The sequence below is a fragment of the Falco rusticolus genome, chromosome 6 (genome assembly GCF_015220075.1).
Source record: "Falco rusticolus isolate bFalRus1 chromosome 6, bFalRus1.pri, whole genome shotgun sequence".
NCBI classification, from domain to species: domain Eukaryota; kingdom Metazoa; phylum Chordata; class Aves; order Falconiformes; family Falconidae; genus Falco; species Falco rusticolus.
In genome coordinates, this window is record NC_051192.1 from 15,391,592 (window position 1) to 15,413,412 (window position 21,821).

Genomic DNA, 21,821 nt, shown 5'->3' on the forward strand with positions numbered 1-21,821 from the left:
GAGGAGATGACCTCCAAAAGTCCCTTCCAATTTCAACCATTCCTGGATTCTGTGATTCTTTGAAGTATAAAATAATCTATCATATAATAAAAGACACAACAAGCTTAATTTATTAATCTTAATGACAAGGTGATGCAGAGAACTGAAAAGGGTTTACAGATACACCCAGCCAGAAGATTTTACTGGTTTAAGATTCAAGTTCAAGAAAACCCAGAACAGGAAAACAGATTTGTATCTTTATCAGAGATAGTGATTAAGAAAGGAACAATTAATTAAGTTAGGCAAAGATTTTACATCCATGGCTTTAAAAAGTAAAACCAAGGCAGTATTATTAATTCTTCTACAAGGTACACTCCAGCTCATTCAAGTTAATCCACGGAGATTTTCTGGCCCGTGCTCTGCAGTTAGTTACATTAACTGAGCAATTGCAGCTTTTGTTTCCATGAAGCTGTGACTGTCCCCCACTTCCTGGTCTATCTGTGGGTATTTTCATGACTTACACAAGACAGATCGGCTGCTCTACTTTATACTAATTCCATATTCAGAAAATGCACAAATTGAAACCCCTAGGGAATGAGAGAAGCTGACCAAACAGGCGTCGCCATTCATCTGCACAAGAGATCCTACAGAGGGATTTTGATGCACCAGGGAACTTTGCTGAATGCTGTTCTTGCTGCTGCAACATTGATCCTTTTATTTTTTGTCAGCCAACCATCTTCCTGATGTTCACACCTCTAGGATGTGATCCGGTTCCTTTTAATTAATTGTGTGATAAGGGCTGATGATTAAAAGAGAACAAGGCAAGCCAGAACAGAGCTGCGGTAAAGAATCTGGTCTGGCCCAAGGTCATGCACATGGGAGCAATACAAGGAGGGCTGGGAGAGGGAACCATTCTGAATTCCAGTCACCTCTCCACTACACGGATTAAGGTCCCTTCTTTTACATCCCATGTGTTTTAAAGGATATTTCTGGGTTATGTTTTCATTTAAGTCTAACAGATTCATCATAAACTTAGAAACAACCCTAGTTATCAGATTTAAATATATACATTGATATATATGTCTTAAAACATGTTGAAACAAGGTTGGTCATTCAGGGAATGGTGAAACTGCTCTTCTGATTTCATCAGGTGATAAAACTCAGCCCCTGAAACAAAAGTAGGTGGAAACTTTTAATTTTATAGTTGAAGGTGAAAATTACCATGTGGAACTTCAGTAATGAAGACCAGGGTTGGCAAAATGGAGCAGTGATTCTGTGAGCCTTTTTTTATGGAACACTATTATTACCTTTTTGGGAAGGTATTCTGAAACAAATCTGATTACCAAAGTGTGGGTACTTGAAAGTTTTTGCAACATAGGTTCCCTTCTGGTAGCCAAATCAAATGATTAGACATTAATTTCAAAACTCCAGGTGGGAGAGAGGCTAAAATTTGAATTTTCAACTTTCTTATTTTGATGTTGGAGGACAAAATGTTTAATTTCAGAGCTATTAAAATGATTCATTTACACCTGCTCATTCCCATGCCCTTTAGGAAGGAAACATTGATTTTTATTGTGTTTGTGCATTTATAATAATGAAAGCATTGATATACAATTACCTTAGGTTTACAACTCTAAATTGCATGTTTATATTAATATTAATATAATATTCTGTCTTCAGAATGAACATCGCATGGAAAGCAGTGAGGATGCAGTTAACCTAATTCAAACAAGTTTGTGCCTAATTTTTTGGACTGTACCTGAACTACGTGCCATGAGTCTAACTGGCACAGAATAGCTTGTATCCATATTATTAAATCCCGTCTCTAAGCCAGGATGGTCACATCCAGTCTGCCTACTGGGAATAGTGTCTGGTCTTTGCCGGCTCCCAAACTGTGCCTGGAAGCTGCCCAAATTTGCTGACATGGGCCAAAACCACGCCAGGATGCTGTGAACTGTGTATCAATAGGGAAACTGAGCATCCAGAAATGTCCCTTGTCACTGTTTTATTTATTAACCTAGGGGGAAGGGAAGGGAAGGGAAGGGAAGGGAAGGGAAGGGAAGGGAAGGGAAGGGAAGGGAAGGGAAGGGAAGGGAAGGGAAGGGAAGGGAAGGGAAGGGAAGGGAAGGGAAGGGAAGGGAAGGGAAGGGAAGGGAAGGGAAGGGAAGGGAAGGGAAGGGAAGGGAAGGGAAGGGAAGGGAAGGGAAGGGAAGGGAAGGGAAGGGAAGGGAAGGGAAGGGAAGGGAAGGGAAGGGAAGGGAAGGGAAGGGAAGGGAAAGACTTAAGCCCTTAAAACCACAATTAATGAGAATTGTAACTTTGGACCCCACTATTACTTGGGCTGAAGTCCCTGATGGCCACAGCACAGTATAGGAGCAAACTGAAGGAAGCATCCAGGGAATGGTGTGACTCTGCATATGTTATGAGTAATTTGGGGAGCCTGAAATACATTTCCCCTGTAGATACAGTTTGCTCAATTCGCTGTGTCTCCTTTCATGCACCCAGAATTCTTTTAACTCCCTAAAGCATTGCCTATGGTCGTATTATCTGAGTGCCTACTGCCAGAAAGCAAATTAAGAGAGTGGAGGAATTAAAAAGAAAGGGAGGGAGGGTGATACTGGAGGGAAAAAAATATTCTCAAATCAGATAACATGCCAGATCTTTAATTCTTCTTCTCTTTCCTTAAAACTGATTAACTCTGTCCTGCCACAAAATTTAAATGCTCTATCTTGATCATAGATAATTTGCTCTACAGGCTGTGACTTAAAACCTGAGGAGTGCATTTCCTTGTGTAAATACAACTTAAAGATTATTTTTCAGCCAAATCACATTCAAACAATTTGTATCCACATAAACACAGCTGAATTAAATTAAATGAATAAAAATGGAATCTCCTAACCTTCTGTCGTATTAAGCATTCCATAAAATGGAGACCTCCCTTTAACGGCTGCAGTTTGCCTGTCCTTGATTATGTGACTCTGGTTAAATACAGGGGGGTTTGTTTGGGAATAGGAACAATAAAGAAATAAAAAGTATATGCTTTATTCACATGAACAGGCTGGTTCCAAATGTAAGCATCAATATTGCAGTTGAGGAAACTGAAAGATATCCTTATACATTTAGTTTGAAATTTTTAAGGACACAAGTTTAACAACCTTTCAGTGTGTTTTGTTTGGCTTCTAGGAGGAAGTGGGTTTAGAAAGGACTAATTCACTTTCAAAAGGTGGATGGAAGAGGAAGGATAACCCTGCAGCTGTGACAGAAATTCTCGGGACTCCCCAGACTCCCCTTCGTGTTACGAAGGATAAATCACCCAGTGGCAGATCGCTCCTAAAGACTTCAATGTTGCATCACCTAAGTCCTGCTTTTCCTGTCAATCATGGAAAGGCATGAAGTTAGCACTCAGGATTCCTGTTTAAAAAGCAAAGGGAGTTTTGGGTCCTAAGACAAGGAGACACAAGCCAGGAATGTGGAGTAACCCAAGCTCATATGAAGGGATGGTAAGACATGAGCAAGCCTTTGCACTCTCTGCCTTAGGAAGCCAAGCACCTAATTAAAGTTCACTGCCCTTGTCTTAAGTTGAGCACCTACCTCAGACCAAATCAAAAATTAAGAGATAGTGGCATGATAAAAAAGGCCTGAAATGCTCTTCATTCCTATCCTTGGAGATCTGATCATCATTCCTGCTCTAAAGAGTTTGGAGCATGTAGAACAGTTCTGAAGAGGGGATGCCAAAGCTGCATCTAGGTGTTTGGTGAGGCATCCCACCACATTATTTCAAGGCCCATGTCCTTGTTGACATCATGTACCCAGGTTTCTTGTGAAAAAACAGGTAATACAGAGGGATAAAACTCCGAGACATGAGTAGGGTACATAATTAAACTTGGATATCAGAGTTCTCCTCAGTATCATAATACAGACAACACTTGGCAAGGGCCCCTTTTCCAAATAGCCTACAGGCTGTGCAAGGCTTAGTCTGGGAGAACTAGACTGGGAAAAACTGGACATGAGCCAGCAATGTGCAGTCACAACCTGGAGAGCCAACCGTATCCTGGGCTGTATAAATTGGGACTCCTGCTATCAAAGGCTGGTGGCTGAGTGAGTACCATAGCTAGATGAGTGACAACTGACCTTATTTTTTGTCATGATTAGATGAATCAGTGTGTTCAGTTTTGGGCCCCTCACTCCAAGAAAGACATTGAGGTGCTTCAGTGTGTCCAGAGAAGGGCAATGAGGCTGGTGAAGGGTCTGGAGCACAAGGCTGATGAGGAGCGGCTGAGGGAACTGGGATTGTGAAAGGAGGTGGTAGCGAGGTGGGTGTTGGTCTTTTTTCCCAAAGTAACAAGTAACAGGACAAGAGGAAACGGCCTCAGGTTGTGCCAGGAGAGGTTTAGATTGGATATTAGGAAAATATTTCTTCACTGAAAGGGTTATCAAGCATTGGAACAGGCTGCCCAGGGAGGTGGTGGACTCACCATCCCTAGAGGTATTTACAAGATGTGTAAATGTGGTGCTTAGGGACATGGTTTAGTGATGGACTTGGCACTGTTAGGTTTATGGTTGGACTTGATGATCTTAAGGGTCTTTTCCAGCCTAAATGATTCTATGATTCTATGAAATCCAAAACTTTAATTGTTTCACCAAACAGGGAACAGGGTTCTCCTCAACATGACTATCTTTCAGACTGTATCAGTGTGGCTCAGCTGGCTATGAGTGCATATATTTGTTATTACTAACTCAAAACAAACTTTGATGTTTTGTATCATGCTGTTTGATTTGGAGCTATCTGCTTCTTCATATTTGAGAATACTCTCATCCTAAAAAAAAATACCAAATTGCTGAGATGTTGTTTTTAAATTTCTTCTCTAGCCACCTACTCTTTTCTTTTAATTTTTCTCCTCTCTGCAATTTTCCAGCCGTTTGATGATTTTACAGTTGCAGCCAAAAGTAAACAGCAGAGTGTCCTCTCTCTCTGCTGGAAATATTTACCAAGGGTGACTTCAGTGTCTTCTTGTGGTAAGGACTGAAATTTCTATAGGGTTGTCCCTGATTGTCCTAAATTCCTTGTTGTCACTCATCCCTTGCAATTCCTCACCATCCCAAGAGACCCAGATGCAGAAGGGAAAGACAAAGAGAAAACCCAAAGGTTTTCTGCAAAGACAGCAGAAATACCCTCCAGAAAACAGCCTAAATATCTTCAAACATACTAAGAATTACTTGCTAACAGGACCCAGGTCTTCCTAGAAAAAAGTCGTCTAAAGCCTTCCTTGAGTTTAACAGACGTCATTATAAACATGCTCTTAAAAATGGGAGAGAGACAGAGGCAACAAGCCAGCTAGTGGGATTTCTGTTTGGTGACTCTTGGGTTGGTGGTTCATTGCTGAGGCTCTCTGCTGCAGGGCTTTTTTACTCTCTTCCTCTCATAGAAATGGTCAGGAATCACCGGGAAGACTCCACTTGACTTCAGGAAGATATTTCTGCCTCTTCTTTTCATGGGTGGGTGGTACGGATGGTTGAAACGGTCATGCCAGCCCTTTCTAGCCTGCTTGCTCCTACGCATGGTTACTAGGATGTTTCAGAGCCCTTCTTAGGGAAGGCTTTTCAGGTGGAGTTACTGTCTCTGCCCTGTCCTCTCTGGCTGCAAGCCATGGTGCTGGGACGTCAGCAGCCCCAGGGCAGTGGGAAGTGGGTCCTGATGCCCAGAGGTGACTCCTGCACCCTGATCCTGGCTTTGGGAACAGCCTGAAAGTGGCTGTGGCAAAGGGTGTCCCAGGGAGGTCACCACTGATAGGAAAGCCTGCAGACTCTTCCCCACAATGTTATTAAATGTGGCAAACAGTTTGGGCCTGTCCATAGGGGCTCAGCACATGGTTGAGCTTTCCTGGCTTGCTACAAACTGCTCCTGGCATCTATGAGAGCAGGCAGCAGTGAGAGGGCTTGGTGACATCCCTTTATGAAGAATGAGTACTTGTAGTTTTGGGAAAATGTGAAATGATAGGGACAGACTTTTTAACAGGGCCTATAGCAATAGGAGAAGGGGGAATGGTTTTAAACTGAAAGAAGGTAGATTCAGACTAGATATAAGGAAGAAACTTCTTATAATGAGGGTGGTGAAACTGGCACAGGTTGCCCAGAGAGGTGGGAGATGCCCCATCCCTGGGAACATTCAAGGTCAGGTTGGACGGGGCTCTGAGCAACCAGATCTGTTGGAAGATGTCCCTGCTCATTGCCAGGGGGGTTGGACTAGGTGACCTTTAAAGGTCCTTTCCAACCCAAACCATTCTATGAAAAACCCTGGTTATGTCTGCAGATGTAATAGGGAAACTAGATTTTCCAGCACACAATATAGGAAGCTGGATTTATTTTAAGAAATGAGTTTTGCTACTGTCCAGAAAGAAAAGGTATAAAATGCACAGGAAAGCAATGATTTTTGTAGAACCATGAATAAATTTTATTTATTTATTTATTTAGCAAATTTTAAGCTACATTTTGAGATAACCGTGATGTTAGATGATTTGTTTTTGCGCCTGTGAATCAAAATGCAAAGAAGCTTCATAATAAAAAAATCCTGAATTCTGAAATACACGTGAGAACATATGTAAGAAAAGTGTCAGGGAAAAAAAGAAAAAAAAATTTTAAAAAAAGGTAGCTGACAAGAAACGGTATCAAACGTCCAAAAAGACTGAATTTTCCAGTTCCAAGTGCCAGCAAGCCGGCCTGCCGTGCGGGCGAGCAGCGGGCAGCAGAGGGCGCTGGGATAAATGGGATTTATTTTAAACTCGAACGAGCGCTGGATTTTCTGCGGGCTGGATGCAGAGGGGGATATGCTTTATTAGATAAACCACGCTGGGTTTGAAAGTCAGAGCCGGATTGAAAGCCCGTTTCCGAAAGCAGGATCTTGACTAGGTGCAGGCAAAGTTAAAAAAAAAAACCAAACACATCATCTAGGAAACATCGTATGACATGAGAGAAGCATAACTTGTTGAATTAAGATTGGGTTTGGGGTTGTGGTTTTTTCTGACTTCTCACCGAAGTGGCCATCACGGTGCTGCAGGTCCTCTTCCTCCCAGGGCCCTTAACAGCCAGCTCGTTGAGATGAGTCGGATATTTCACCCAGGCTACAACACCGCCTTTAAAAGCGGTGGCTACCGGATTTGTTTTAATTATGGCGTGGAGGTTCAAACACTGAGCGGACTGTTGGGGAGGGGGGTATACAAAATCGGTGTAAATGAGAACCTGCTGCTTTATCCTACCGGCAGAAACACTGACACCGGCATCACCGCTAGCAGGGGCGGTGTGTGGCTGTGTGTACCCGCCCTGTGGCGGGGGAGGGGGGGGGGGGCGGTGCGAAGGGAGCTGCTGCGGGAGGGCAGCCCCATCAGGGGGCGCCGCCGCCCCGCTCAACGCCGCCGCGGCCGCGGGGCCAGGGCCCGGCCCCGCTGCGGCTGCCCGGCGGGGGGCTCCCCCGGCACAGCCGGGCCGCGCTGGAAAGCTATCTTTTTTATCATTATTACTATTAATATTCTTTTTTAAAAAACATAAAATATTCCTTTGCAATCGCGGCTGCCCCGCTCACCGCTGAAAACAACAAGGCTTTCGGGTTTTTCCCGTCCTTTTGCAATCTCCCAAACTGCCAAAAAAACTCTGCTTCCCCACCACACCACCTTTCTTTCTTTTTTTTTTTTTTTTAAAATCTGTTTAGGTTTGAAACTGTAGCTTGTAATGGTCAGTTCTGAGTATGCGCCTCGCATTTTTGGACCCCAGGGTTTATTGCACATTTCAGGTATAAATTGGTGCGAGGCTTCCTGTTAGAAATTACTAAATTGGACTTCAGGAGGCTGCGGGGGTGGGGGGTGCAAAACAAGCCCCCGGAACGCGAAGGACCTTTGTTCAGTTTAATTTCCTAAATGATCGCTTGAGACACGTTTTTCACGTTTCGCAAGTGCGAGCGAAACGTAGTAATAGTGGGATTTGAAAGTAAGAATTTACTGTCTATGCCATTCTGTTAGCAAAGAGTGTCTATGCCGTTCTGTTAGCAAAGAGTCAGCGGTAGGCAAGTTTAATTTAGCTTTTTTTTCTTTTTTTTTCTTTTCCCCCCCCTCCTCTCCCCTCCCCCAGCACAGAGAGCATATCTAATTCAGGGTGCCACGGAATTGTAAAGCATGAGCTGTCACGAAGCACATTCACTCTGCCCTGTGCCAGCCTCCCAGGACATGACTCAAAAGACTTTACTGATGACAGTGTCCCTTTATGAGCCTGGTTTTTTTCTAAGAGGGCCATACAGATCTATAAGCTCATGAGAGCATGTGTGGGGTGGCTGCATGGGTATCTCTGCACCTCCACATGCAAACAGCATGCATCCTTTCTCCTTTTTCAGCGTTTTTTACACGAGTGCTTTGGTTGAAATCATCTGTCCAACCCACTTAAAAGATGTGCCCTTTTCTGCTCCTCCTCTGCGCAGCGGTGTCTGTGATGAGAAAAAAAAAAACTCCTGTCTGCTTCAACAACTTCCAGCAAGACCGTTGTCCAGCTCCTGTTACAATATCTGGTTGTTATTTGTCTCTTGCCTTTCGAGGGTTGAATTTTTAGTAGAAGATGTACATTTTGGAAGGGGGGAGCTATAGAGGCTGAAGGGGAAAGGGATGAATTTATGCTTTCTGCTTTAATTTGAGGCCAAAGCGAACAGAAACAGAAAAGCCCACCCTTCCCACCAGCCAACCAAACACCACCAGAAGTGTCTTCTGATGAAGTTCGACCGTTTTCGAGATTGTGTATATATATATATATATGCGCCTTTACCTGTAGGACCTTTGAAAGTACAAAGGACAGTATGTATTTTCCCATAGGAGCCCATGCAGACTAACAAAGATTTGTAGGAACCTTACAGTCAGAGCTTAAAATTTCCAGAGACAGGACCTTGAATTTAGAAACACCTTCTTTCTCTCTGTCTCTCTGCCTCAGTGTCTCTCTTTTTTTCCCTTCCACCCCACCCCCACCCCCCGGGTGCACCAGCCCACTGCAAAGCTCAGTTGTTTCTTTTCAAAGTCAGAGATGGGCTCTGCTCGCCTGCAGAATAGGTTGTCTCTTTGCGGTACAACGTGCTATAAAAAAAAAAAAAAAAAAATTAAAAAAAAAAGGACAATGCGAAGGAAGGTTTGCCTGGGGGAAAAAAAAAATAAAGGTTAAAAATGGTCCAACTCCTCCTCTCCCCTTCCAAACCAAGGGCTACCCGGGAAATGCACAAACCCAACTCTGTTTTCAACCCTTTTCAGAAAGTAGCTAATCGCTATTCAAACGTGTGCAGAGAAGGGTTTGCTAAACTCCTTTTTGTTTTTTTCCTGGTCTTCTCTTTTTTTTGTTTTTTTTTTTTTTTCCCAGAGAAAGTGTTTCCAAGTTATAAAATATACAGTCCAAGTCTGAAACGTAAGGCTTTCAAATGGAAATCATTGATCTAAATTCACTCCTTTTAGATCTGCTTGAATGTGCTTGATGAGACGCTGTTTTGGTGTTTTACTGCATATGAGAGGATAATTTCTGGACATGTAAATAAAAGCATATTGCATGTGGGGAAAAGCGTAATATCTCGTTGTAAATGATGAATCGCCTAGTGCAGAGGCAACTTATTATTTATTTTAATATAAATACCATCGAAGAAATATTCATTAATTTCTCCATTCTATCTCTCTATCCATCCATCTATCCATCTACTAAAATAGCAGATATATGCACCACGTAAGACATGTGATCACTGTATAACCATATATATATGTGTAGATGTATAAATATATACACAAATATGCATTTATATACATTGACCAGGTTTGTATGTATACATGTATATGTAACGTGTAGTATACATGTGCCTGCATAGGCAAGAATATAGGTAATTTACATGCATAATTATGTCAATTTATATATACCTGTACATGGAAAAAAGTTACATGTTCGAAGATATACATGTGTTTATGTGCATGCATATGTAGGTCTGTGTATGTGCAGTTGTGTGTATGTATATAGCTTTATATGCCTAAGTCTATATATGTGTGTATATGTATATATCTAGTCGCTTATATGTCTGTAGATATATGTAACTATGTAACAGATAATGTTTTTTACTATCCGATTGAGGTAGACTTCGGCAGCCTATTGTTTCAGACAACAGATATAAGTTGCGATGGAAGAGGAACGTCGGATTTGGTGTCTGTCCCCCATTTCCAATTATAGATGGATCATTACAGACAGAGAAGTACTGAGAATCCAGACATCTGCTCTTCACATGAATGCACTCACCTCCTAGAGAACAGCCTGCCATCATGCTCTGGAAACTGGTTGAAAATGTCAAGTATGAAGATATCTATGAGGTGAGTATATAATATGCATATGAGTAAGAGAGTATATGTATATTTAAATATACATCTAGTATATAGATACAGGCATGACAATATAATACATATATAGCTCTACATATACATATAGGCAGAAATAGACACGCATACACCAACACACACAAGCATAGAGACGGGAAACCAAGAGTAAATGCTTAAATGCTTATTTATTTGTGTATTTGTATTCACTATGCCAAGCCCTAAACTTTTTTTTTTTTTTTTCATGGAAAAGCTGTTTGATGCGATTTAAAACATCAAAGAAATGATCTGGGGGTTGGAATGAGGCAACTTAAAGGCAAGAGTTTGATTGTTTAGACCTCAAATTGAATATAATTCGATTAAATATGGACAAACGTTAAGAAAAAAAAAAGAGCTGAAAATTGAAGAGAAACAGCATCTGGTATTCAGGGATTGGATATATTTCTTTCTATTCTTTCTTTCTTTTATTTTTTATTTTGCAATTCCAAGCTAAGTTCCACCAGAATTTAGAAAATTTTTTTCTTTTTCTTCTTTTCACAATCGGATACGTTTTTTATGACTTTTTATGCCTATATACCGATAGATAAGATGTGCACGTATACATATACTCGCATTAATTAAGCGGCACATACATTCTTGCACGTATGTGAGTACACACACCCGAACTGACACATTCAAAGGCAGCTCCGCAGAGTCCGCGGACACGAAAAGTTGTGGGCTTTATTCAGACTTCCGCGTTATTTTCGAGGTCAAAAAGCAGACCAAGGTGGGGGGTGGGGGGTGGGGTGGGGGCTTTGAAGGGGAAAAAAACCCACAGCGCAAACACCGCGAAACCTTTCCTAATTTTGCACGGTTTCCTCAGCCGGATCTTTCCCAAACGGGAGCCGCGACTGCATTTCTTGTAAGTTATCCAGCGTGCTGGATTTGCTCCGAAAAGGGGGTGGGAGGGAAAGATGTGTGAGGAAAGGCTCTCTGCAAAATTGTATTTTCATTTGTATTCTTTCGTTTTTTTTAATTTGGGGCTGGCATTTGCACAGTGATAGCGGCGGGGAGATGGTTCAGAAGGGTGCAAGCCGCCAGCTCCAGCGCGGGGGCTGCTCCGTGGGCAGGGGACGGGCAGGGGCCAGTACCGGGCAGGGGGCGGGCGGGGGCTGGGTGCCGGGCAGGGGTCGGGCGGGAGCCGGTGCCGGGCAGGGGCTGGTGACGGGCAGGGGCTGGTGCCGGGCAGGGGCTGGGCAGGGGACAGACAGGGGCTGGGTACCGTGCAGGAGCCGGGTACCGGGTAGGGGTCGGGCAGGGCACGGTACCAGGCAGGGGCTGGGTACGCGGCAGGGGCTGGGTACCGGGCACGGGCTGGGCAGTGGCCGGGCAGGGTCCGGTACCGGGCAGGGTCTGGGTACCGTGTACCGGGCAGGGTTAGGGGCGGCCGGGAGCGCCGCCCGGTGAAGCGCCGTCGGGGCTCCGCCGGCCCCAGCCCCGCGGCGGCGCAGCAGCCCCCCTCGTCCGGGAGCTCGTTCGCACTTACAGCGGGGAAACTCCTGAGAAAAGCGGAGAAAGAGGCAGAAGGAGGGCACAGCTCCGGCTCTGCCCGGCCGGGGAAGGGACGGGACGGGACGGAGGGCAGTGGGGTGGGGATCCGCCGGCCGCACGGGAGAAATGTCTCCACTCCCAAAAGCTGCCGTCAAGCTAATTATCAACTGGCAAAACCCAGCATATGCAGAATAGGCACAGCCCGGCGTGTGTGTGTGCGTGTGTGTGTGTCCCGCCGGCGATCCCCAGCCCGCTGAGCCCTCGCTGCTTTTCCCTCCCCATCCCCAGGCGCAGCCCGGCCATTGTCTCTGCCCGCAGCAGCAGGCGACAAAACATCTCCCCTCCCTGGCCAGTGAGGTCGGGGATTTCTTTCTTTTTTTCTTTTTTTTTTTTTTTGTCTACCCTCCTTTTGAAGGGGTTTTCTAAGCCGCTGTGCTTTTTACGGACACTCGTGTTTCCACATTGCCGTGGGAGAGAGGCAGACTTGGGGGAGCAGTTGGGTGGGATTTGGCCGCGGGCAGGGTATACCCTAACCGTGGGGTGCGCTCCAAGACGTTTTGTAACGTGTAGCCTTAAAAAAAAAAAAAAAAAAGAAAAAAAAAAGAGAGAGGGAAAAATTGTTGTTAATTTTTTTTAAGAGCTGAAGCCCTCCAGATTTATCTTTAATATATATATATATCGTTTTTCTCTCTTCTTTCCGAATTATAAATAACAACACATTAGTAGGGGCGTCTCAGCCACTTAAACTGAGTCTGTTCTTAAAACAAAAGTGTGTGTGTGTGCGCGCGCGCGGGGGGGGGTGTGTGCTGCTCTGGGAAGTGTGAGTCTATTTAGGAAGGAACGTAAGTTGAACTTTAACAGAAATGGCAGACAGTCCAGTTGAACGGGTTCCTGCAACATCAAAAAGGTTTTATATCGCCCCTGGCTTTGCCTCAAAACTATAAATTTACTATCCTTTAAAATTCACTGCATACATTTTACATTTGGGTGAAAATCGGGAGATATATGTACATATATATTTATTCTTTTCATATTGGGCGGGAGGAACAGGGTTGAGAAAATGTGAACCCCAACTCAACGCAGATTCAAGTATTTATTTGGCTATTGCGATTAAATACGATCTGTAACATGCACCAGAAGGGCTTAATCTTCGCTGTAAATAGACGTATATTGTAGTGACTGCACATTTCTTCTTCCATTTCTTTTTTTTTAAAAAAAAAAAAAAAGGAAAAGGAAAGGATTAGAAAAACCTCTTTTCCTTCATTATTAGTTTTTTTTAAAAAAAAAAAAAACCAACAAACAAACCAACAACAAACGACTACAAGAACAAAAGCACCAAAGGCAATCAATTCCTCGTATTAGGATTGTATAATTAAATGTTAAAAAAAAAAAAGGAAATTTTTTTTCTTCGCCTCTAGCATTGCTTCAACTCACTTCCTTGCTCCAGCTCAGCAGTGTCTACTTTCCGCATCTTCCTCCGCTCGAGTTAATTGAAGTTATGCCTCTTCCTTGCTAAACTTTTTCCCCCCTCTCCCTCTCCCCAAACTCTGCTTCTGCCAGCCCCCCTCGTCTGATTACATCTAGTAATTCTCCACTGAATGAACGTCATTTACAATAGTAGGGGAGCTCTCGAGCTGGCTGCCAGCTTCACGCTCCATTTGGTCCTGCATTCTCCCTTTAAAGTAGTCGTGTAATATTAATAGTCATGAATATCAATTATTATGAGGCGGTGTAGAGAAGGAAAGGGAGGAAGGGGTAGCGGAGCAGTCTGAGCCTAGCCTTGGGTTGAAGAGGATTGTATTTGGGAGCTCAAAGGAAAAAAAAAAAAAAAAAAAAAAAGGGGGGGGGGGGTAGGGGGGAACCCAGAGAGGGAGGGGTAAATCATATATGTAGATAGAGGTTTCCAGGCTCGGTTTTGGGGGCATTGGTCTTTTTTTTTTTTTTTTTTTTTTTTTCTTTGATGGATAGACTTCGAAATATCTCAAGCTGTTCTCCTGTGTCCAACACGTCCCTTTGCAGATCTCCTTGATATTTTTCCCTCCAATTATTAGTATTATCACCATTATTTTATTTTTAGCTATTACAAGACTTTTTTTATTTCCAGATGTTAGTCCACACCTATTCCGCCATGGTGAGTTTGGATCCATGTTGTACTAGAATTGCATGTTCTCTCTCTCTCGATCTGTTGTCTCTCTCTCTCCCTCTCTCTCTTTTTAAACGCCTTTGGCTTGGTAATTTAGCACAATAATTGGAGGAGGCTTGCAGCTGCTTCTCCCTTTTTGCATTGTGTGTTCTCGATTTGAGCTAGGGGAGTTTGGGGGGGAGAGCAGGGGGGAAAAAACTTTTTTTCTTTTTCTTTTTTTTTTTTTTCTAAATCATGTGTGCCATTGCTTGTGGGGGTTTGAACTACACTTTGTGGAATAGATATTTTTCTTGTTTACTTTAGCCTCGCAGCTTCAGCGCGGTGGAGTTCCACAAAACTCCTCTCCCACCTTTTCTCTGAAGCCTACACACACACACACACACACACACACGTCGTCCCCCCCCCACCCCAAAGACTTTTCATTACAATTAACCCCCACCCCATTCTCCGGAATATAATATTGGAAAAGGAGACAAAAGACACTGGAAGTTGCTGCAGAAATTCATAGCGACTGGATTTGTTCAATACCTATGTTTCATTTTAACTTTATTTGATTTTTTAATATTTTTTTTAATGGGGTGGATTCTCTTCATACAAAGAGACCCTGTGATTTTTATTTTGGTTTTTTTTTTTTCCCCAAGTCCCTTTTGGCACAACTTCTTACCTCGGAGTCCTCCGAGAAGTGCAACTTTCTTTTTGGTCTTTTCCACGTGAAGATGGGTTTCTGATTTTGAGTTTCAGGACTTCAGCAGGGGGAATAAACAGATGTTTGGAAACTTTAGGCAGCACAAGGAGTGGATTGTTTGGAAGGATGGGTGGTTTGGGGGTTCTTAAATTTTTTTATTTCTTTTTTTTACCTTTGGTTTTATTTGGGGGGCTGCTGGAGGGGGAATCGTATTACTGGACTGAAGTCACAGATCATACACGCATATAGAGCACTAGTCCTACATTTTTAATTATGATAGTTAGCATTTCTCCCTCACACGCACCCCCACCCCACCCCCCTTCCCCCTTCTTGATAGTTACTGGGAATACACACGACCTGGGGGCGAAACGCTGGAACATTTCTAATCCGCGGTAGGGGAAGGGGGCACGTCTCAACCCTACTTTACAACTGTTTACATTTGTATTTTATTTTGGGATGGGTTTGTGCGCCTTTTCCTTTTTATTTTTTTAAAGGTCCTCTTTTTTTGTTGTTTTTCTTTCATTCCGCTTGTAGGACCGGCATGATGGAGTGCCCAGCCACAGTTCCAGGCTGTCCCAGCTGGGATCCGTCTCCCAGGGACCCTACTCCAGCGCTCCTCCGCTCTCTCACACCCCATCCTCGGATTTCCAGCCGCCTTATTTCCCACCCCCCTACCAGCCTCTTCCTTACCACCAAAGCCAGGACCCTTACTCCCATGTCAATGACCCCTACTCCCTAAACCCCTTGCATCAACCCCAGCAGCACCCCTGGGGACAGAGGCAGAGGCAAGAGGTGGGATCAGAAACCGGGTCACTGCTGCCACAGCCTCGGGCCGCCCTGCCCCAGCTCTCGGGACTGGACCCCAGGCGGGACTACCACTCAGTACGGAGGCCAGATGTCCTCCTGCACTCAGCTCACCATGGCCTTGACTCCGGCATGGGGGACAGCCTTTCTCTGCATGGCATCGGACACCCAGGGATGGAGGAGGTCCAGGTAAGGCACAGCGGTTCTTTCTCCTGGGTAATGCCTTCCAGGCTGCAGACCCAGCCCTCGGCTAGGAATTGTCAGTGAGGCTTTTACAGCAGTACTGGGGGTGGTGGGGGTGGTGGTTACCATCCTTTTTCCGCGCTGGGGTTATAACTGTCATACTCCCCCCTCTCTCCCCTTTCTTTTTTTTTTTCTTTTTTTTTTTTTTTCGCTAGGAGAATTTATTTCATCGCTGTCACGCACAGGCTGTGCTCTGTACAGCCTCCACTGCACGGCAAGCCAGCAGAGTGCAAGGGGATGGCAGACATACTGCTCCAAATATTCCACGTGTTTCAAAAGCTGGCAGAGTTTAAGCCTGGCTTTTCAAATTCCAGTTATTTCCCATGCAATCTCAGCTCCCTTCGCCCCCCACCCACCCCTCCCACCCCCCCAACCAATTTCCTGCAGTTCAGGGATTTTGATGAAACTGTCCAATTACTACATTTTTTTATCCGGGAGGGAGGGAAAATGTAAACAAACCCAAACCAAAAGCAATAACCGGTGATCAGGAACAAGCTTCCCCCCCCCCCCCCCCTTTTTTTTTAAAGTATAGTTGGTAGGGTAGCACTGATTTTAAATAGGCTTATTCTCTCTTTTGGGTAACAAAGGAGTTTCACCGTGCTCAAAGGACAGTATTTCCCAGCCCTCTTCTATCCCACGCGAAACTCATCATCACGTGTTATTTCCTAAAAACAGAAAGGTCTTTAACAGCTTCTGTGCTGGGGTGGTTTGCACCTTGCTGGAGCAGGGCATGGCTAGCTGGTGGGGACCCCCGAGCCGGAGCCTCCAGGGTCCAGGTCCTGCATGAGGCTTTATTAGTCAGGATTTGGGGGTGTCCCCCCTCCCCCGTTCCTTTTTTTTCCGCCAAATTTAAGTATCACACATCCATATTTAGGCTTGGGATAAGTAAAGATATGGACCACTGGATGAGATACGGACTTCAAAGTTAAAGAAAGGGGAAAGGGAAAGGAGAAAAGAGGAGGCTGAGAAAAAAAAAAAAAAAAAAAGCCGTGAAAAAAGATCCTGCTGAACATTATAGGAATCAGGGACAGAGATGTGGCGGGGGGGGGGGGGGGTGGTGTGGGGTGGGAAGCTGTATTGCATTGGCTTGAGGCTTGTCTTAGGGCTTCAGGGGAAAATCTCCGAGCTTTGCTGGGGTGAGTTGCTTTAGAAATAGGAAGGGATTTCTCTTTGGATTTGCCTCTGCCTCCAAGCTCAGTGGCCGTCGGGTGGCTGGTTTCTGCGGGTTTCCAAGCTGGTTTTGAGACCCGGGGGCAGCCCTTGACCCCCACGGGCGTGATGTGCAGGTCTCGTCTCGCATTCCTGGCTCACAGAAACTGGCTTGCAGGTCAAGGCGAGTTTTGCCCCTGTGAAGGCAGAAAGGGGATCGCTCTCCTTTCTCTCTACAACCGATAGGCGTTAAGTGCTGTTTGTGCTTTGATATTTACACTTTCCCAGAAGAAAACCTGGTAATTGTTGTGCTCCTGTGAGAAAGAAAGAAAGAAAGAGAAGGGAAGGGAAAGAGGTTAAAAAAAAAGAGAGAAAGATAAAAGGAGAAAGAGTGAAAGGAGAAAGAAAAAGGAGAGAGAGATAAAGAGAGAGAGGAGGAGGAGAAAGAAAGAAGGAAAGGGAGAGAGGGAGAAAGTGAGAGAGAAAGGAAGAAAAGAGGAAAGAAGGAAAAGTCCTGCTCAGCTCAAATAAAGCAGGTCTCCCTCTCTTTTCCAATAAACCACCCCTGCTGCGGGCAGGGCACAGCACGGACGGAAAGTGCCTCCCCCCGACGGCTCCGAGCGCAGCGCAGCGCTGCGCCCGCGGCCGCCCCGCCACCCGCTCGCCCGGGCCCGGGCCGGGGTCGGGTGGGGTGGGATGGGAGGGGATGGGATGGAGATGGGTCGGAACAGACGAGGCTGTGGGCCAGCAGGGCTGGGATTCTTGCTTTAGGGTGCTGAGGCCGTGGGAAATGGAACAGGCCTTTTATTTCTGAAAGTTTGGGCTCACGCTGAGGAGGAGGGGGAGAGAGAGAGGAGGGTATCCCAAGGAGAAACACGTGAAGGAAGAACTGCAAGTTAACACAGGCTGGAGGGAAAGAAGCCCAGCACTCGCTCCTACCGTTCAGCGGTTTCTGTTCTTCCCCACACCAGTGACAGCTGAAGTTGGGCAGTTTCCCGCCTTGATTTTTAATATGGATTTATTCTAGATGCAAGGAGCTAGAGGGATTCCTGTTTAGGTGACATAAACATATTATCCACGAATACTACAGAGAATTTCCAGGAAGGGGCTCAAATAGCTTCAGAGTCTGGGTTTGTTTGGGGTTTGTTTTTTGTTTGTTTTTTTTTTGTTTTTCCAGTAGTCCAAAAAGTTGAACCGATAGCTAGGTATATAGTTGTATAAAGATGGGTCCCTTTGGCTTATGCATATCTGATCAAATTCGTGCCATGAGAATGGGTTGGGCTGACAAGGGAGAATGAGGCAGAGGAAGAGAGTGCGTGACGGAAAGAAACGGTGGTTATTTTATAAACACCAAATCCAGGCCATGTGTGAGCCATTGTCCGGAGCTAGAATTAAGTGATTGTAACGCGATAGTGCTCTGTTATTGTAAACAGGACGTATTGTATTGCTATGGCTGCCCCTTTCGAGAGGAATTTTAAATCTGCAATTTACAGCCCTCAGACAGGGCACAGAGAAGCCAAGACCTACTTATTGAAAACAAATTTGCATCATCTAATAGGGACTCTGAAAAAAAGAAAAAAAACCCCACACTGCAACCCCAGATATTACCCTCCCCCCACCCCACCCCGGCTAGGGAAAAATAGTGTTATACTAGTAAAATATACAATAAAGAAAATATGCAGGGGATAATTCCGGTTCTTTAGACTCTTTAAAGAGAAACAAAAAGATCAGTTTGATCAGTTTTTGAGGTTTTCTCTCAGACAGATCCATGGCTGTCGAATGTGGTGGATATCTATGGTATAGAGGCAGCTCCATGCTATCAGATTATTGGAGAAGGGGAGGGACGGGAATCTTCCTCACTAGATTTTCCAAGTATATCTTGAAACTCATCACCTTTCCCCTCCCTGCACACACACCTCCACTCCTCCTACTACTCCTCCTCACTCACTCTGCCGTCCCCGCTCCTACGTGCTAGCTAGAGACACGGAAAGTTAAGTTGCACCAAAACACTCAAGTCTCTTATAAAGTAACCCCTGGTATCACTTTTAACTAAAGAAGTCTAGTAATTAAAAGTCTGAGTTGTTTTTCCACGTTTCCGCATGCAGTCCTAATTAAATCTTTACGATCCTCTCTGTGACTATTAACTGCCAGCATGCTGAGCGAATATCCTGTACAAAAACCCAGCAGGAGGGCGTAATTAGATAGAAAATCAGACAGGAGTCTTCTCATTAACTACAACAACTAACCCACGTTGCTGATGGAGCGAGCGGAGTGCACGCACACGCATAAAGCGTGGGCACAGCCATCTACTCCAGAGATAAGGTGAGATAAGGAGGGCGGAAAAAAAAAAAAAAAAAAAAGGAAAAAAAAATTAAAGAGAACAGGAAAGATGGCGTTTCATATTTACCTGCAATTCTGTGCCATGGAGGTGCAGCACGATGCACTCCAGCGGGCTGCGGGATTTGCTCATCATCCCTCTTTGGGAGCTACTCAGGGAAAGGAGGGAAGACTTTGTAATTTTATTTTGTGCCCTTTAGGTATGTAGCCTATTGATTATGAGAGAGAGAGAGACACAGCCATGCACAAATACACAGTATAAGGAACCGCTCTGCGTGTGTGTGTCTGTGCGCCCCGTTTGAGTGTGTATTCCAGGAAAATGAAAGGAAAATATTGTTCCGTCACATTTTTGTGAGATGTAATTTTCTCTTAAATCATATTCCGCCTGGAACGTCTCTGCTGAGCAGAGAGAACCGGAGATAAGGGCTGGATCCGGATAAGCTCAGCCTTTCGCTGTAGCAAAGATAAAGTTAAAATAATAGCGAAGAAAATCATTGCTTTGCTGTAAAGGCATTTTCCTTATCAGGGAAAAAATGTGACAACTCCCCAAATATGCAACAACCCGAAAAAACCCAAACCCTAAATAGTAATGAGAAAAATAAAATAATAAAAGCAAGAAGCCCACAGGTCCTCCCTTTCTCTGAAACCCAGAATTTACCCTAAACCGGCAGCTGTCCTAATTCTGCAATAAATTGCCCTTATGACACCTCTTCTCTTTGGGAAATGATTTTGCTGTGCCGACCGCAGATCCAGCGGTAATTTTTGGTTGGTTGGTTGGTTTTGGTAGAGTCCACTTTCGTGTTGAGAAATGAAACCCAACATTTGCTCTGTCCTCTGTGCCCGTCTTTGTTCTCTTCCCTGCTGGAGAAGTTAATGCCATAATAACAGGTGTGCTCCTAAGCCGGCCGAAAAAGCGAGAAAAGCAAGAAAACGGGGGGGGGGGGAAGGAAGGCTTTGAAAGGGAAATGGGGAGACTTTTTCTAGGCAATCAGTTTAATAGTTCATCCTTGTGATAATGTATATTCCAGTTCCCCCTGACTCAGGACATGTAGGCAACCTCGGGAGCTGTAAATCTCTTTCTCCTTGTACCCTATACGATGTGGGCGTTGCGCTGCACTCCGAATTGCTCAGGCTTTAATTAAAAGTACATAATGTAAACTATTATATATAAAAAGTAAATGGCCCTTGAATTATTAAGATGGAGCAGGGTTAAACAAACAAACAAACCAAAAAAAAAAAAAAAAAAGGGGGTGGTGGTGGTGGTGGAAGGGAAGGGGGAGGGGGTGGGAATGTAAGGGGAGGGAGAATTTAAGTTGGTCTTAATCGTGTTCATTTATGTCATGCAATAGATCTTGCAGATGTTGCCAAATTGCCAGATTTTCAAAGGAAGAAATATAAAGCTTTATCGAATGCAAAGAAGTCTATGTGATATCTATGTTTTATAAGATAACAAAACCAGTATTGCACCCCATATGCTTCACACCTCTTTTTTTATTAGAAGACTATATAATTTGTAAGAATTTCATTTCCTTGTCGATTTGGGGGAATAATAATAACAATAATAACAACAACAACAAAACCGCCTCCTCCCCTAGTGAATTAATATAAATGGAAATAACAGAAACTCCAGTTTGGAATGACATGATTTATGTACGCGATTCTTTAATATCCAGTCAATTTGAATAGTGATGTTTTTATATCCACAGTCAGTTGAAGATGCCAATAACAGCGGTATGAACTTATTGGACCAGTCTGTCATTAAAAAAGGTATGCATTATTCCAACAAGCTAGACAAACTTTTACTGTGTAGCAATATCTTCATGATATATTTTTACTTTGGGGCAATTAATTTACCCGGGAAGCAGGCATACATGGCAGCAAGATGGATAGTTGATCGGAGGGACAGCTAGATGGAAGGGAAAAGGGAAGATACGCGAAAGGAAAAGTTTCTACCCCCTCCTCCCCCGGCCTTCGAAGGGTTTAATTACACAAATGCTCTCTAATGGAGCACCCCGTGCTCAAAAGCAGTTTCCACGGGTCCCCTCCTCTCCTCCCCCCGCCCGCTCCCCCATAGTCCTCGATGGGGACCCCTTGGCTTGTAATGGGGGAAGAGGGTTGATTCCCTTTGGGGCTTAAAGGCATTTCCCAGGCGAATGCAAACGTGAAGGGGAGAGAAAGCAATGCCTGTGGAAAGGCAGCCCCGACCTCCTTCCCCCCTTCCTCCAAGAATCCCCCCTTCCCCATGCCCATTTTTTAAATCTTTCTACATATGCGCACATGATTTAGTGTAACTGCAGAATCACCCCATACTGTTAAAGGGAATGTGATATTAACAAATGTTTGCAGTCTCTTGTACAGCTGTAAGCAAAATAATTAACTAATTAAACTAATTAAATGTAATTACAATAACTCATTTTGGGCGTATTGCAGCTGCTTAATTTTTTTACATTTCTCTGACAGTCACTCGAAGATGCTTGGCGATTAGTGTTGTGTTATGCTGATAGACATTAAACAGATCACACACTGCAAATGTAGGGAGAGCTATCTTTAATTATCTAAGGAGTTTCTATTTCTAGATTCAATTTTA

At 44.3% G+C, this 21,821-nt stretch overlaps 1 protein-coding gene across 5 annotated transcripts in view; it reads left to right on the forward strand.

Moving 5' to 3' along the window:
• The first annotated feature begins 10,120 nt into the window (after nucleotides 1-10,120).
• TFAP2B (transcription factor AP-2 beta) overlaps nucleotides 10,121-21,821 on the forward strand; it is a 32,326-nt gene continuing 20,625 nt past the window's right edge. The window contains exons 1-4 of one of the 5 annotated variants that reach the window (XM_037392921.1): nucleotides 10,123-10,340; nucleotides 13,978-14,004; nucleotides 15,236-15,694; nucleotides 20,941-21,001. In XM_037392921.1, the coding sequence (XP_037248818.1) occupies nucleotides 10,260-10,340; nucleotides 13,978-14,004; nucleotides 15,236-15,694; nucleotides 20,941-21,001 (628 nt within the window). In that variant the 5' untranslated portion in view covers nucleotides 10,123-10,259. Of the gene's footprint in view, nucleotides 10,341-13,849; nucleotides 14,005-15,235; nucleotides 15,695-20,940; nucleotides 21,002-21,821 lie in introns of those variants that run through there. The other 4 variants (XM_037392918.1, XM_037392917.1, XM_037392920.1 and 1 more) reach the window with 4 other exon arrangements.